Source organism: Nesoenas mayeri, assembly GCF_963082525.1.
Source record: "Nesoenas mayeri genome assembly, chromosome: 13".
In the NCBI taxonomy this organism is placed as follows: domain Eukaryota; kingdom Metazoa; phylum Chordata; class Aves; order Columbiformes; family Columbidae; genus Nesoenas; species Nesoenas mayeri.
The window spans coordinates 10,977,523-10,993,026 of record NC_137550.1 but is presented as its reverse complement, the minus strand read 5'-3'; the positions used below and the strand labels follow the sequence as shown (position 1 = coordinate 10,993,026).

The 15,504-nt window shown below is 38.0% G+C and overlaps 1 protein-coding gene across 11 annotated transcripts in view; it reads right to left on the bottom strand.

Moving 5' to 3' along the window:
• Positions 1-13,318, bottom strand: part of THOC2 (THO complex subunit 2) — a 45,768-nt gene extending 32,450 nt beyond the window's left edge. For all 11 annotated transcript variants that reach the window (XR_013922774.1, XR_013922775.1, XR_013922776.1 and 8 more), the window contains exons 1-8: positions 13,190-13,318; positions 8,351-8,409; positions 6,077-6,168; positions 4,860-4,911; positions 3,341-3,411; positions 2,760-2,881; positions 2,100-2,233; positions 277-443 (exon numbers count right to left, since the gene is read on the bottom strand). Coding sequence is in view for 7 of the 11 variants with exons in the window: in XM_080352677.1 (XP_080208803.1) it covers positions 277-443; positions 2,100-2,233; positions 2,760-2,881; positions 3,341-3,411; positions 4,860-4,911; positions 6,077-6,168; positions 8,351-8,409; positions 13,190-13,251 (759 nt within the window). In the remaining 4 variants the exon portion in view is untranslated. The remainder of the gene's footprint in view (positions 1-276; positions 444-2,099; positions 2,234-2,759; positions 2,882-3,340; positions 3,412-4,859; positions 4,912-6,076; positions 6,169-8,350; positions 8,410-13,189) is intronic.
• Between the last annotated feature and the right edge of the window lie 2,186 nt (positions 13,319-15,504).

The window sequence follows — 15,504 nt, the reverse complement described above, 5'->3', positions numbered from 1 at the left end:
AATGCCAGACCTTATAACACTATACAAGTTCAAATGGCAGGCATCAAGATGGTTTTCAGCTGTCTTCAAGAACGCTAAGCAGCCTTCTCTAAAATTCACTAAAGACTTCCACTCAAATAATGAAATTATTGCTTTCAATACTGGAATTTTGCAACTTAAAAATTATTTTCTACTTTAAAAAAAAAAAAGTAGCAAAAATCTGTTCTCACTGACTGCAGCTCAACACTGAGTACAACCAACCATCAAAACCAAAAATTAAGACTGGAAAGAGATTACCTGATAAAATTTGAACTTGAACCCAAGGATATGGCACAAAGTTTGAGGTTCACACATGTACATGTAAGACTCTATCAGTGGTACAAAGAAGTCATCGTACTCGGGCCTGCACTCATAGACTTCAAGTATAATATCCAAAACTCTGTTAGGATCGAGGTTAAAACATCCTGGTGGAGAAGAACAGAGTAGAAAAGTTTAACACCGCTGCTTTTCATCTTCATTCTGTTACTAAAACACATATCAAATAGTTTTTAAAGTTAATTCTTTTCAGTTAAAATTGAGCGTGGATTTATCTACAGCAAAATAATCGGAATCATCTGTAAATACAGCAATCACTTTGACTTAGGCTGAATATTGAACTAGGCAAAGATACTAAACAAGACTTTCGATTCAGATTACTGAAAAACTTCCACCTTAAGGTGAACATTTAGTAAGTAGAAACCCAACCTCAGCAATACCACAGTGCCAACAAAAGGCATGGGCTGCTTCCTCTCCCCTTGACTGGCACACATGTTCATGCAGGCACACAAATCAGCCAGCTGGAAATCAATTACACCCCAAAAATCTTTCTAGTTTGAGCTAGACCCTGATCCACCTGGCTGTACTGTCCTGTCATTCCAGTATTATTACTAGCATTAGGGAGAACAGCTTGTTTATTTTGAGGGGAGCAAAAGCAAGGATATAGATTAGGTAAGCCAATGTTGTAATCATATCTGTATTTTACTATATAAACTTTTTAAACAAAACCCCAGGAGATGTGTTTGAGACAGAAATATTACTTATATCAAAAGAATACATATCTAGACTATTTTCTTCATTGTGCCATGAGAAGTTTTATCCAGGCACATCCCTTAGGCAGATGTATAATTGCATTAGTCTTTCCTTCCCAAAAGCCACTTGTACTACACCAGGACCTACTGCAAGACAGTACTTTAAAAGAATTGACAATTTATAGGAAGTCTATTTGCAACTCCTAAAATTCCAGAAGATAGAAAAGCCTTCTGTTATAAAATTCCTCAAACTCAGTATATTTTTAACTGGAGTAACTAGCAAAAGCATTCTCTTCTCTAGCTCTCTTCCAAAGCAAGTAGTATTATTACAGGGATTTGACAGTTTCAGGGAAAATTCTGTGACAGATGAAAACTGCCTTTTATAAAATAGTAGCATAGACTTTTAACCATTACTGCACTGGCACCAAATGAAACAGGCACTGGTGCAAACATCAATATATGGTATAAAACTCTTCTATTTGAAAACAGAAATGTTAAACGTGGGAAATTACAGATATTTCCTGGTTTTAATGTATTTGACTGTGACACTCTCGCCAAGACTCAATTTAGAAAACACAAACAAAAACAGAAAAAGGAAGAACATTTACTACTTCTAATTTCTCTTCAAAAGAATCACTTGTTCAACTTCTTAAAGACTAAAACTCATGCATTGAATCCACTACCTTAAAAAGCAAAAAGCATTACTTTGTTACCCTCCAATGTGCCTGCTAAGAGACAAGTGCATCGTCAAAAATACTGCTGAAATGAATCAAAATCACAGCACGCAGGTTCGAGGCTGTACTGTAAATTCAGTGTCTAAATTAAATTTAACTACAGAACCGTTCCAAAATTAATTTTGCCACAGAAATAGGAAGTTCCAAATGTCATCATCCTATCTGAGGTGATCTAACAATACATGTTACTATCACACTACATGCCTGCATGGGATATTATCTGATCCACAGATGACCTCAAATAGTAGTCTAGGATCAGTTTCTGGAGTCATAAGACCACATGGGAAAACCAGTGCACATATTCCTTCAAATTCCTTACCTATTAAAGATTTGATATTTTCAAGGATTAAATCACTAGTCATATTTCCAGATAAGTCTTGACCCAGTTCTGCAATGAGCTTTGCATAACCTTCGTTCTCCTCTCGTAACAAATTAAACTTCTGTTGCTTATAACTGCAAATAAACAAAAATTAAACACTATTGCGTAACACACATCACAGTGAAGCTTATTTATGCTCTTATCAATATTAAATTTGTTATACAAAATGCTATTTTTGAATACACTTTTAAGAACTAGTAATTTACTTGAGTTATTGCAGAAATTATAGAATGCAGTACAATGAACGCTTGCAAGAGAGCAAGCATTCTCCAAACAAATCCAGCTGCTCTTTTATTTCAGATGCAGATCACTTAAAAGCAAGATTATGCTTCTACTTAACAGTAAAGCTTGGTCTTAGACATCATGCTGGAGAACTGCTCGTAACAGTCTGTGCATAAGGACCCATTCTAGTTTCAAGCAGTGTTCTTCTAGACTGAGACTGAAACATTGGATGTAGAGATGAAAACCAAATGCACACCACAAAATATACCCTGTGTTGGCAAAACTAACATAATTACACATGCTGATTCAGGAAAACCAGACTAATTCCCATTGCCCCTCCCCAGTCACTCCCCAAAACACCCTTGCCCCAAAACTTACAAGAGTTTTGTCTTTATTTTAACAGATTTCTGATTGAACTGTTGAGACTGCTTGATAAGTCCTAATGACTCCAGTGTCTCTGGATCTAAACGCTCCTTTAGGACAGTGTCAGATACAAGATACTAAAAAAAACACCAAAATACACATTAAATTTGTCAATTACAAGACCTAGAAACCATGTGATTATTACTTTAGGCTACATAACCTTTCTGACTACAAAAAAAAGGTCAAATATTGTGATATACCAGGACACTAAATGCATTCTGCTTCAAACATAAGCAGATAAAACTGAGAAACTATTTAACTGAAACTGGAATTTTACAGGAGTAGATTTTACATAGAAAAGCACTCTGAAGAACCAAGCCCCAGAGCCTAACTTCTGGTTACAAAGTATACACTGCATAGCATCTGTGGATATTGTTGATGGGGTAAAAATCTGAGTTCTCTCAAAGCTCTTTAAAGAACTTAAGGGACAACTTCTAACAATCTTTTACTAAAAAATAAATAGCTTCAAAACTCTCTGATATTTCTTGTCAGATTGTGGCATATACTTTTAACAGAAGACTTTAAGTGCAACTTACCAAACAAGCTAATACCAGTTGGGTAAAATGATCCCTCTTACTTTTTTCTTCTAAACAACTTGTTTCAATATCTAGTATAAAAGATGGAAAATGAAATGGAAAAAACAAATAATTACTTGTGGGATTCATACAAATTCATTCTTTTCATAACTATTCTATTAAATGCTAACGATAACACAATGTAAAACACGTTGTTAGAGACACGCTCACTTCTTGCCACGTTCCACCTACTCATCCACCTTGAGGTCACGGAATCATTTCACCAGAGAATCACACAACACCAAGTCCACAACATTGGGAAAAAAATGCTGACAGCAGCAAATACTGTTTATAGGGAAAAGGTGCTAGAGGAAACTCATTAAAAACAAGCAAGAAATTGTCAAATGTCCTTTGTCCCACATTTGAAACCTAGCTCCTCAGCCATACCATTTCTCTGTAACTAGTGGGGGCACAGCGTTTAGCTACATACTAATTTGAAGGGAAGGAGGGGGAAAAAAAAAGGCAAACAGATTAACTAGTCTGAATTACTCAAGTAGTACAAGATGCAACTAATCTAAATTTTCTAACCGAGCTTAAAAAACCAAAGGGTATCAGTGTAATGCTACATTATAAAAACTAATTATTACAAAAAGATGGCACAATTACACAGGATGAAATATTGTGAATAAAACAGTCAAAATTCATCATTTAGGTGTTACAGAACAGAGGCTGCACGTGCAAACTTAATGAGGTGTCTCTCTGCACAGGCAGCCACAGCACAGAAGACACCACACTCCTTCAGTGTGCAGGACAAACGAGGAGTTGCGATGAGCAGGCTGTCAAAAGAATTTGCCGAAATTTGTTGGAAAAAAACACAAAACATAAAACAAGATAGGAACTGCAAACAGTTAAAACAATAACCTGGAAAAAAGTATACAAGATAAAATGCTGTAACATGAGAGAAATAGCTTTGGAACAATATCACAACACCCAAAACCCTAAGTTATTACCAGAATAAGAAGTTCACATCTTTAAAGCCTGCTCAGTCAGCAGACAGTAACCTGGCAAAGTCATTTGCATTTAGATTTCTGGACAATTAGTACAAGCTCCATTGCGCTAACAGTGACTGTACAGATAAAAGTATTTACAGAACACATTCTGAGAACAGATGATCTACCTACCAGCAACTCAACTTTTATTTAATATACTTATAAGAATGATAAGAACAGCAAGTCACTGATTCCATTAGCTAACATCCAACACTCTTACAAGCTAGCTCCTGTAACTATTCTTGGCAGATCAATTTCCATTGCCTTTAACAGGTAAGCTTCCAGAAACTATAACAGAATAAAGCAGAATGGAAAGACATTAACAACTGAGATACAGATACACTGAGGAAGAATCAACATGTATTTCGTAAATAGAAGTCAGATTTAATAGAAGTTACAGATTTAATGAAATTTCCTAAAGAAGTCAACAAGCAAAAGCATGTATTTCTCCAAAACTATCACAATGCTGAAAGGAAGGGAACCCCACTTACCTAAAATGCAGAACACATCAGCTAGGATGGAAGGCATGTCTTCCCGAAATTCCTAAAATGAGAAAAAGATCGCTACTTAGCGAATACACAAATTCCAGTATGTACACTTAGATAATTCTTATTCTATTGCATAAAACAAAACTTCAAGGTTCACATTAATTAATAATGCAGACTATTATTACTAATGATAGTAATAGTAATTAATAACTCGGATTAATAAATAATGAAGAGGCTCCATTATTGACTAACACCTAAGCACTGTACTAATTCTTGATATGTAATGATATAACATAATATTTTAATGTAATTTAAAAGAGTATTTAGTGGCCAGGTACAAAAGCCTCTGGTTACTCCACTTCTCCAGCACCAAGGAACTCCCTGTCTGAAGAGCAGCATCAGCCTGCAAGTAAAATGTACTTTCTCAGGCACCCACAATAACTAAAGATCAAACGTCATCACATGCTACCCCAAGAGCAAGGTGCACTTCAGCCTTGGCTTCTCTCAAACCCAATGCAGAAGCTTAAAAACCTAAAAAGGTTATCCTAGAATTACTGCAAAATGTGTTTTTTCTTAATGTTCTATACATGTCAAAGCTGCAATCTAAGAAAGAATAAGAAATCATCTTCAGAAAATTTTTTTAAAAATGTATTATTTTCAGATTTTTTTTTTAGGAACACCAACATTACACCTTAGAAATTTAGAGGAAAAAAACCTCTTTTCCCTACTTTATTTATTCAAAACATTTTAAGAAAAACCCTTTTGAAACAAAAAGTAAGGCTAACACACTATTTTAAAGTCAGTAACAGGACTTGAGGCATCCTGATAATAAAATGGCAGATGCACACTGTTAAATCCTAAGAAAGACATAAATCAAAAACACCAGTAGGTGGCATTACAGACATGCTGCATAAGCAAATGAAATCTATTTTTAGCATTTATTAAAAACTTCAGTCTTCATATGCCCTTAAAAATTACTTAATTTTTAAATTATGCTAAAATGAATACATCTATTCCTTACCACAAAAAGTAGGGGAAAACACAAAACCCTGACAGACTACATGTATTGCAAGTGCACACAAATGAAGAAAAAGGACAAGAATGACTTTTTAGACATGTAAAAACCAGTCTATCGAATATTACCCTGCTTGATTTCATTTGGTCTTTTATGACAAACTGAAAATTTAATAAGTATGCGATTTTTACAAATATATACTTACTATGACATCACCAAGAACATTAGAAGCTTGATCATGCTTCAGGTTTCCCCTGACAACATGGTATGCAAGCTCATACAAAGCCTGTTGAATATCTGTTGAAAGGAAACAGATAATTAAGGAACATACAAGCTAACCCTTGGTCTAACTTTTAAAGCAATGTTTAAAATAATGCTGTAGACTTCAGACACCCTGCAAGTAAGCAGGATATGCTTCTCTTATCAATGATCGGGATTACTTTATTACTGCTGATACGTTAAAGTTGAGCATCAATATCTAAGACATCACACAAGCAGATAGTAAGACATTATCTACTTTGCCTGGAGACTTTACGGAATAACAGTAAAATGGTATGAAAAACTACAGTCCTGCACATAATAACTCAGGTCTTGGCAGGTGGTTTAACAAAGACACCTTTAGCTTATAATTCACATTAATATTAAACATATACATACATAGAAGTATCATATATAGAAAACATCGTACTACTTTTTCTTAACTGTATCACAGATAGGCTTTCAAAAAACATTTCTCTACAAGCAAGTAACATTTAATTCGAGAAAAGTGCTTAACAAGGATTTTTTACATTTTTTTAAGGAAAGTCTCCCATAACTGAAGAATGCTGTTTTACAAAAGCTTATATTAAGCTGAAACACTAAACAGAGGTCCTGCATTTGAGAAAAATCTCAATGTTAAACGTGGTGGTTGCAAAAACAGCTATGGTAAACTTGTAAAGAACTGTCTTTAAATAATATACCACAATAATGCTATACTTTCTAGTATATGAAAAATAACAAAACCCCACGCTTTCACTTTGCATTTGTACCACATGGTTTGTTTAATAATATTTGCCATGGGTACACAAGCTATAAATCTTAACATCTTAAACCAAGTACTCAATACCTTCATGACTGTAGACCACTGTAGCTACATTAAAAACAGGTTTGTTAATTTTTTCAATGAACAGGTTAACTTTTTCATTCACAGTGCTTTTGACAAAGAGCACTAATTGCTAAAGACTTGAATACAGCAGGACTGGTTTAGACATCAATTCTAAGTAAAACATAACACTACTACTTCAAAGGCAAATTCGAGAGTACAGTGGTGCAGCACCCAGTTGAATCATTCACAATGAAGCCAGGCCAGCCATAAGCACAGCCTCAGGTCTCTGCAAGTGGTTACCCCACACTGCAGAGAATTTGTTTCACAGGCACACCACCAAATCTGACCTGTCTCCATAAGCTTGTGATATACTGGACTTCAATAAATGTCTTCCTGGAACCAAAAGGCAAAAAATGAAAGTGCCAGTGCAGACTTTGGAACTGGATCCAGGTCACGTGAACTCAAATTCTTAGCAGTCAGAACCTTAGTACCTCGCTCCAGATTATCCACAGTTTCAGGGGTTTTTTTCCATTACCAGAAGGACTTCAGCTATTTCTACTGTCTATTAAACGCTCCAGTATAGCCACTGCATGTATCTACCTAGTCATTCCCACTGAAGATTTTAGATCCTGATAGCAAAGACAAAGAAAACAGCATACAGAAATTGTCAACCTCCCTCTAGAACAGAGAACATCTGCTGGTTACCTTTCTTCAAAAACTTTGTGATTTGGCATTACTGAACAATAATTCTTCTTACTTAATAATATTACTTATAATTTACATTGAAATGTTTTGGTTTATCTTTTCTGCTATTACAATTGCCCATTATGACTATTTTAGCAAGAACCCAAAACACCATCTAAACAGCATAGAACATTTGTGGTCCTAGTAATATGGAAGCTTTTCTTCCAACAGATTCTGCAAAGCAAACAAAGATTTAATTTTTCTTTAAACACCAAAGGTTTCTTAAACTGAGGATTTAAAACTTAAAGACAGCAGCGTATCCCTCTATCAAAGGAGAAAATGTCTAACTCAGGTACTGTTGTAAAAATACAATCACTTGCATACATTATTGTTCATACATTTAACTTCTAGAATAAAATCTAGTTTTACGTTGAGTCTGCAAAATGGAATTACATTTTCTACAGCACAGAGCACATACTGGACTACCACACCACCACTCACGACTGTCTAAAAAATCTCTCACCTGGACATCTACAGACAAATCCAGTTGTGGATATTTGTGTTGCCTTCCTATTTGTAGTATTCACCTTTAGCACCATTAATGGTCACTGTATATGAATGTCCCAAGCAGATACATGCTGAGGTACCACAACCAACTGTTTTCAGGCTTTTAAAAATGTAGTTAAAAACTACTAAAAACACACAACTTACCTCTGAAACTCATACTATCATGGCTTTTGTTTTCACTGAGTGCACGACATAGTTGCACACTGAAATAAAATAAATATTTTTAAATTAAAAAACAAAAAATAGTTAGATACTAGCATACACACACAAATGTTCTTTTCTTGTTGTTCTGGCTAAAATAACTTTAAATTTAGGCAGTTTAAATGGCTGACTACCTTTTGATTTTTATAGAGTAAACACTAATTCAAAGAAGTTACACTGCAAAGAAATACAAGACTCCAAATAGACCTCATACATATATACATAATATACTTTAAAAAATATTCTTCCTAATATTACATGTGCTTACAGAAAAGTGAGAACAGTAGGCAATGTTGGTATGTGAAAGGAAGCACACAAGTGCTAGCATTAACCTACTGTTGGTAATCAATGAGGAAACGCTTCTTACAGAAATACCATGTCTATGATCATTTTCAAACCCTTGCCCGTAAAAAGTTTTAACATTAAACTACATGCACGATTTCCTGATGCAATATTTTATTAATGGTAAGACAGGACTTGACATATTCTAGTCACTAAAAGAATCCACTACAGGATGCAAAGACCTGTCAAGTTACATTGTCTTTAGTTAATCTCTGAGGCTCCCTCAACTAAATCAGCCATATGTAAAGGGTACACTAAACACTGTACAGACCGTGCCATGAAATAATAGTTCTGCGTGTTATAAAATAAATCCTTAAAGAGCAAGCTTCTCCACTGCACTGATCATGCTTCCAGGCTACAAGGATTCTCCCTCTACTCTACCACTACTTTCACCCCAGCATGATGCTTCAAAAGCAGTTTCACATTTAAAAGCAACAGTTTTTTTAAAAAGCTAGCGATTTACCTATAACAGACACCAATGAGTATCTTAAGAACTTCCTTCACATTGGCAAATTTTCAACCAGAAGTTTCACCTATTTTTCATCAAGAAGTCTTTCATGTGCAAAAACCAAATACAAGAATCTGAACTACATCACATTCCTACATAAAATGGCAAGACTACTATTTCCTCTGGGAGTGATTTTTAAGCATCTTCTTAAATAAGCCAGGTATGTACAATTAGTACAGAGGCTTATCATGAAAAATAAACAGTAAAAATGGATTCTGCAGCAATCCGTTACTCATTTTATTTACATGCTATACAGATTACTACCTCTCTAGCAGGACTAAACAGCTGTTCAGCAATCAAAGGATTATACTTAGCAAATACAAGGTATATGCATCCTGTAAAGACAACGGGAAAATGGGCAGTTTCACATATACTGTAAATCGGCAGAAATGTGCAAGCTCAGCAAAAAAGTAATGATATGGCTAAGATGTTCTAAATGCTATTTAAGAGAACGTAATATATTTGAAAATAATCAGAACAGAGATAGCAAAATAGCGGAATAGATGGCTTATTTTTCATAAATGGTAACTGCACTTTTTTTAAAGAAGCAATAGATTTTTTTCCCCAGCCATCCTCCAAGAGTGCATCAATTTAAGTCAGATTCTCTTAAATTTTAATTACTACTTGTCCACAAAGATGCTACTCTATAAGCACTCATTTCTAAGGTCTGTACACAAATAACAATAAAGTGAAACATCCAATTCAAAACTATGTATTGAGATGCACACTTTAACCCCTACGTCATAAGGTGATATCATCAACCATGTTACACAAGCAACAACCCTGTCTGCTTGCACTGAGGAGTTGACTTAAGTACATCTTGATACAAAGTAAGAGTTTCAGCCTCTTCCAGTTCCCTTTCCAGCAACACCAAAATAGTACTATCCACTTCACACTACTTTAGAACACAAATCAAATTTAGAACACGAGAAACACTAGTTAAGATGAGTCTGTAAAACAACTTGCTTTATACTTGTAATTAAAACCCCTTGAATTATTAAATGAACATTCACAAAAATAAAACTGTCAATATTAGTACAATTAATCAACCCAGAAAAAAAGCCACAACAATACTTTCCCATTTAAACAATGCCCAGGACAATGGAAACTTATGAGGTCCACTTTTCAGTTCAACAGACCCAAGCTGTTTGTTGTCTGTTCAGAGTTTTTTAAACTTTTATTACTGTAGTCTTGTAGTTCATTGCTGCAAGCTTAGGATGGAGAACTTCCCTACCCTAGTAAAAATTATATGCGTTCATCCATAGATAAAACTGTGCAATAAATGTAAAATACAATTTAAAAAATAGGATAACCTAGAAAGTAAATTAAAACAAACAAACACAGAATCACTTTTGAAAAACAGTTTCAAAGTGAAATTTGTTTTAGACTACAATGGGATAGAGTTGCTTAAACAACAAATTCTGAAGCAGTATTGAGCACCTATCAAACAAGTTTGCATGGCAGAGCCAGCAACTGAACTTAAGCCTCCGAATTCATATACAGCATCCTATACCCTCAATTACACTCCCACACAGAGCATATGGCAGTAATTATCACAAAGTGTGCATACCTGCAAACATTAAAGTATAATGCATAATTTAACTCACATGGGTAGTTTTCTAGTTGAGATAAAATACTATCAACTGCATTTTGCAGGCAGGATGGCAAAACTACAACTAAACTCTGTTTTTCTGACTCCCAGCCCTTTAACTCAACACTGTGACATTCCTCATGCAAATAAAGCAGCAAACATGTTGGGAGTGCTTGAAAGATCAAGTCTTGAAATTTCACATTCACAGAATGTTAAGCATCTTCAGTTTATCTTGAGGCTTAATGTACTGCATAAACTGCCAGTCAAGTTCATGATTAAAGCCCCACTTTGCCACTAAAGAAGGGTCCTCGATGTGTCTAATTGAGCAAAACAAATTTAGACAGAGATAGGTCTGAACAAACTAGAAAATTACAGGATGCCCACATCCTGACCAATTTATAGTTTTTAGCAGCTAAGAACACTTGAAACTACCACATGACGTACATTCATGTGTTTGTATTAGATACTATAAAACATCGGTAGCTGGACTAACTAAACTCGAAGCATGTACAGTTTTTAACAAGGTCTCTGAAAAATTTTTAGGAAGTGAAGGGTCACTGCTGCCTAAGTCCTGTGATGCTGCCTTGCCAATTATCTAATTAAGACATACAAAATCCATTCTCATTTTGGGTGTTACTGCTATACATGACAAACTGATCACACCAGCAAAAATAAGGTTAATTATTTTTCACAGCAAAAGATCAGTCAGTTTAAAATTGATTTCCTTACCGGAATCCTTTAAAATATTCCTATATTTTGTTTTCTTCATAAACCAACTTTTTCTTTATAAACCAACTTTTTCTTTCCCCCTCCTCCCCTGCGCCAATAACAGCATCTCCCCCAGACTACAGTAGCATTACAAATCCTCCATACCACTCAGAAAGTAAACATCAGAAAAACACACTACAATCACTTTAAGCATCCATAACTAATCACATAGAAGTCGAAATGCCAAATAAAATCAGATCATTTACTTCTCTCAATACAGTTTCATATTCCCTCAAAACATAAAATTGTGGTTTTATTTAGGTAACCAGTAACTGCCTAAATACTATCTTGGGCTGATCTAGTCAGATCATGTAAGCCATTTCACACTCAGGCCAATAACTATTATTTTCCTGTAAAACCTAATCTTTTCCTCTGCTAATCGTGAGCGGGTTATTTTTCCTGTAATATTCACTTTTCAATAAAGCTGGTATTTGCTTCCTTGTGAATAAGCCCACCAATTTGTTTAAAAACAAAACAAACCCCTCCATACGTGGCTATAAAGGTGGGCCATGCCACTGCAAAACAGAGGGTCTGGGAAGAACAGAGTTTTGTGCAAGGAGCTTCTATGACATCTGTTCTCTATCCTACTACCTTTTTCTTCATGAACAGAGGAGATCGTTACCATAGCTGCACAACCTTTATAAACAGATGAACAAAAGAAAATAACAAAAAGAGTAAATATCAAGAAGCATTTCTCAAAGTGATCCCCCAAACACCTGTATTTGAAACTGTAGGATTTTTTTGGTGCAACAACAACAAAAAAAAAACCCAAGAAATGCACAGAAGAATTAAAATAAGGGCATTTAAACATACAGTGAGGAGACCAGAAACCCTTGTCCAAGCTGACACAGTAACACGAAACTGACACCCTGGGAAATAACCCCCAGAGCACGGGGACTCCTGAAATCCAGGCCCGCAGACCTGGAGTGAACCTGCCCAGGTAAGACTGCTTACAACAGACAAACAGAAGGCCCTGAGAAGGAAAGCTCCCAGCACACCTGGGCTGATTTAGGAAGCTGCAGCCAAACCCCTCAGCACACACAGATTATCTTGTAGATCACACAGGAACGACCAGTTAAGTCAAAAGATACAGCGCTGGGTAGAAAGGTGGGAACGGGGCTGAGACCTCTGCCAGAAAGGTCGACATCGTGGAACCAGCGAAACAAGAACGCTTTAGGCCCCATATCGCCCCGGTGGAGCAGCTAACGAGGGACCCGACAGCGATAAACCTGGCCCAGGGCAGGAAGGGGGCGCTCGGGGAGCGGGCAGCGGGCGTCAGGCGCGCTAGGCCCGGCTGCGGGGGCCGAGGTTCGGCGGGGGCCGTTCGCGACCAACAAAGGAGGCCGCACCGGACAGGCAGGCGGCCTAGGCGCTCCACTCAGCCGGGGTTCCGTCCCTGAGCCCCAGCAGCAAGGACGCAGCTCCGAGCGACGTCCTCCCCGCCCGCTCCCACCTCTCCGCCGCCCCCCCCACCAGCCGCCCTCGGCCGGTGAGGCCTAAGCACCCTCTCTCTCCCGCAGGCTGGCGGCCCACAGCACCCCATCGCCTCCCCGCCGCGACACCCCGCACTCACAACTCGCTCTTGCCCCCTTTCTCCCAGTTCTTTATCCACTCGGTAGGGAGCAGCGCCGCCATCTTCCCCGTGTGGCGCCGAGAGCCCGGATGGAGGAGCAACGGGCCCGGGTCAGAGGGGACGGTACGGCTCGCGAGGAACGACGGGACGCGGACGCGCCGTACCCTGGGAAACGGCGCGCGGCGTTCCACCGCGCCTGCGCGGACGCCCCGCCCTCCCGCGCGCGGACGCCCCCGCAGCCATCGCCCCTGAGGGGGTGTCCCTGGGCGGGTGTCCGTGCGGCCACGGCAGCTCCGGAGGTACCGAGGAGGCCCCGGAAACCCTTGGCGGCGCCGGCCCCTGCTGGGCCCTGCCCTCGCCCCCCTACAGCCGAGCGGTGCCCTCAGGCCGCCCGCAGTCACAGAGTCCCAGAATGTCAGGGGTTGGAAGGGACCTGGAAAGCTCATCCAGTGCAATCCCCCCATGGAGCAGGAACACCCAGATGAGGTTACACAGGAAGGTGTCCAGGCGGGTTGGAATGTCTGCACAGAAGGAGACTCCACAACCTCCCTGGGCAGCCTGGGCCAGGCTCTGCCACCCTCACCATGAACAAGTTTCTTCTCATCTTTCAATGGAACCTCCTGTATTCCAGTTTGCACCCATTGCCCCTTGTCCTATCACTGGTTGTCACCGAGAAGAGCCTGGCTCCATCCTCCTGACATCCTTGCTTACAATGGTGGACATCTTCCTTAGTACTACCTGGTGTTAGCTGAATTGTAAGGAATTCCTAGGTTAAAAAATAAGATACATTTTAGTTCTACGGAACAGCCTTTATTTTCCATCTTTTCATGAGGCTTTTGTGTGCTAGAAAAAATGTCATGGGCATCCTAAGATTCCTATGAGTCAGAGACCCTTGTTAAAAGCTAGGACGGCTTTTTGTTTCCTTCTGTTATTTTCAGAGGTTGACATTTACCTTTCTAAAGATTGGGATAAAATAAAATTTTGAAAAGAGGAAAAATGATGATGACTGCAGAGGCATGGTATGTCACACTGCAGTCTTAAGTCACCTGCTGTGCTTTCTGCCTGAATAAAGAAGCAATCTGAATGTTTTGTCCCAACTACATTAAAGAAATTGCCTGTGTTGGGCACTATGGTAACAGCTGGATAACAGTAGGAAGATATTTAGCCTAATGGCAAATAAATACAAGGGTTTCAAGGGTGTAGTATATTATCCAGCAAATATGTAGTTAGAAAATAATTAGTGTTAATTTAAATTTACAAAAATGTATTTGTTCTTGGTTTTCTAAATAAATACTACAGACACCAATTAGGAGAGCTGGAAATGTACAAAAGCAGAAGAAATAAAACATCCAACAGCTCATTTCCTCTGAATTAACCCATTCCATGAATTCATGTGACAAGGCACAACATTATTCGCTCTGAGGGGTAAACAACTGAGCACTTTTCTTGCGTAGACATTAAAGAATGACTGTTTGGAATAATATGTCCTCTATTACTTGGCTTTTATATCATGTGCGTGAAAGAATTGCTCTAAATTCCTGACTTTTCAAAAAATCCGTCATTGTTTGGCAACTGTTCCTGTTCTTTTTCTGGGGACGTTTCCTAAATGCCCACACAGAAGAAAAAGCTTATACAGAAGACATCCTTCCACATTTCCCATATTATTTCCATTTGGCAAATGTTGTTTAGGCAAGTAAGAATCCTAAAGTTTATTTAGTACCAGCTGTTTCTAATCAGCTAGGCAACTGAAAGGAGAAACTTTCTCAAATAGCAGTTGTCAAACAGATCTTACAACTTCTGGGTTTCTGTCAGAGCTAAGCTCAAGTATCACTTCATCATCCTGAGCTATAAAATGTACCAGATTTAACTAAGATCAGCGGATGTGGAGAAACACACTGCTTGGGAAAAGTTTGCTCGTTTTCAGCTCACAGAAAGCAGAGTTGTTTCAGCAAAAGTTGGTTGTTGTTGGCCTTTCTTAGCTATTTTCCAACACAGGCAAGAGCCAACCTTAGATTTAGGTTGTACTTCCAAAGCCTGTTGGTGTGGAAGTCTTCAGGTCAAGGATGGAGACGAGCTATTCTAAGGGGCTTTGCTCCCAGCCTGTGCTGAAACCATTACATGGATGATTCCTGTTTGTTTTCTCTGAATAATGAAGGCACAATGAAAGACTAATAAATAAATTAAGAAACATTTAATCTTCCAGTACATACACGTAGCATGTGCCACATCAAGGTTAATTTATTGGAATCTCAAAATAATGACATGTAAAGTGTGAAAATATGAAAAAAGCATTATATTTAAATATTTTATATCAA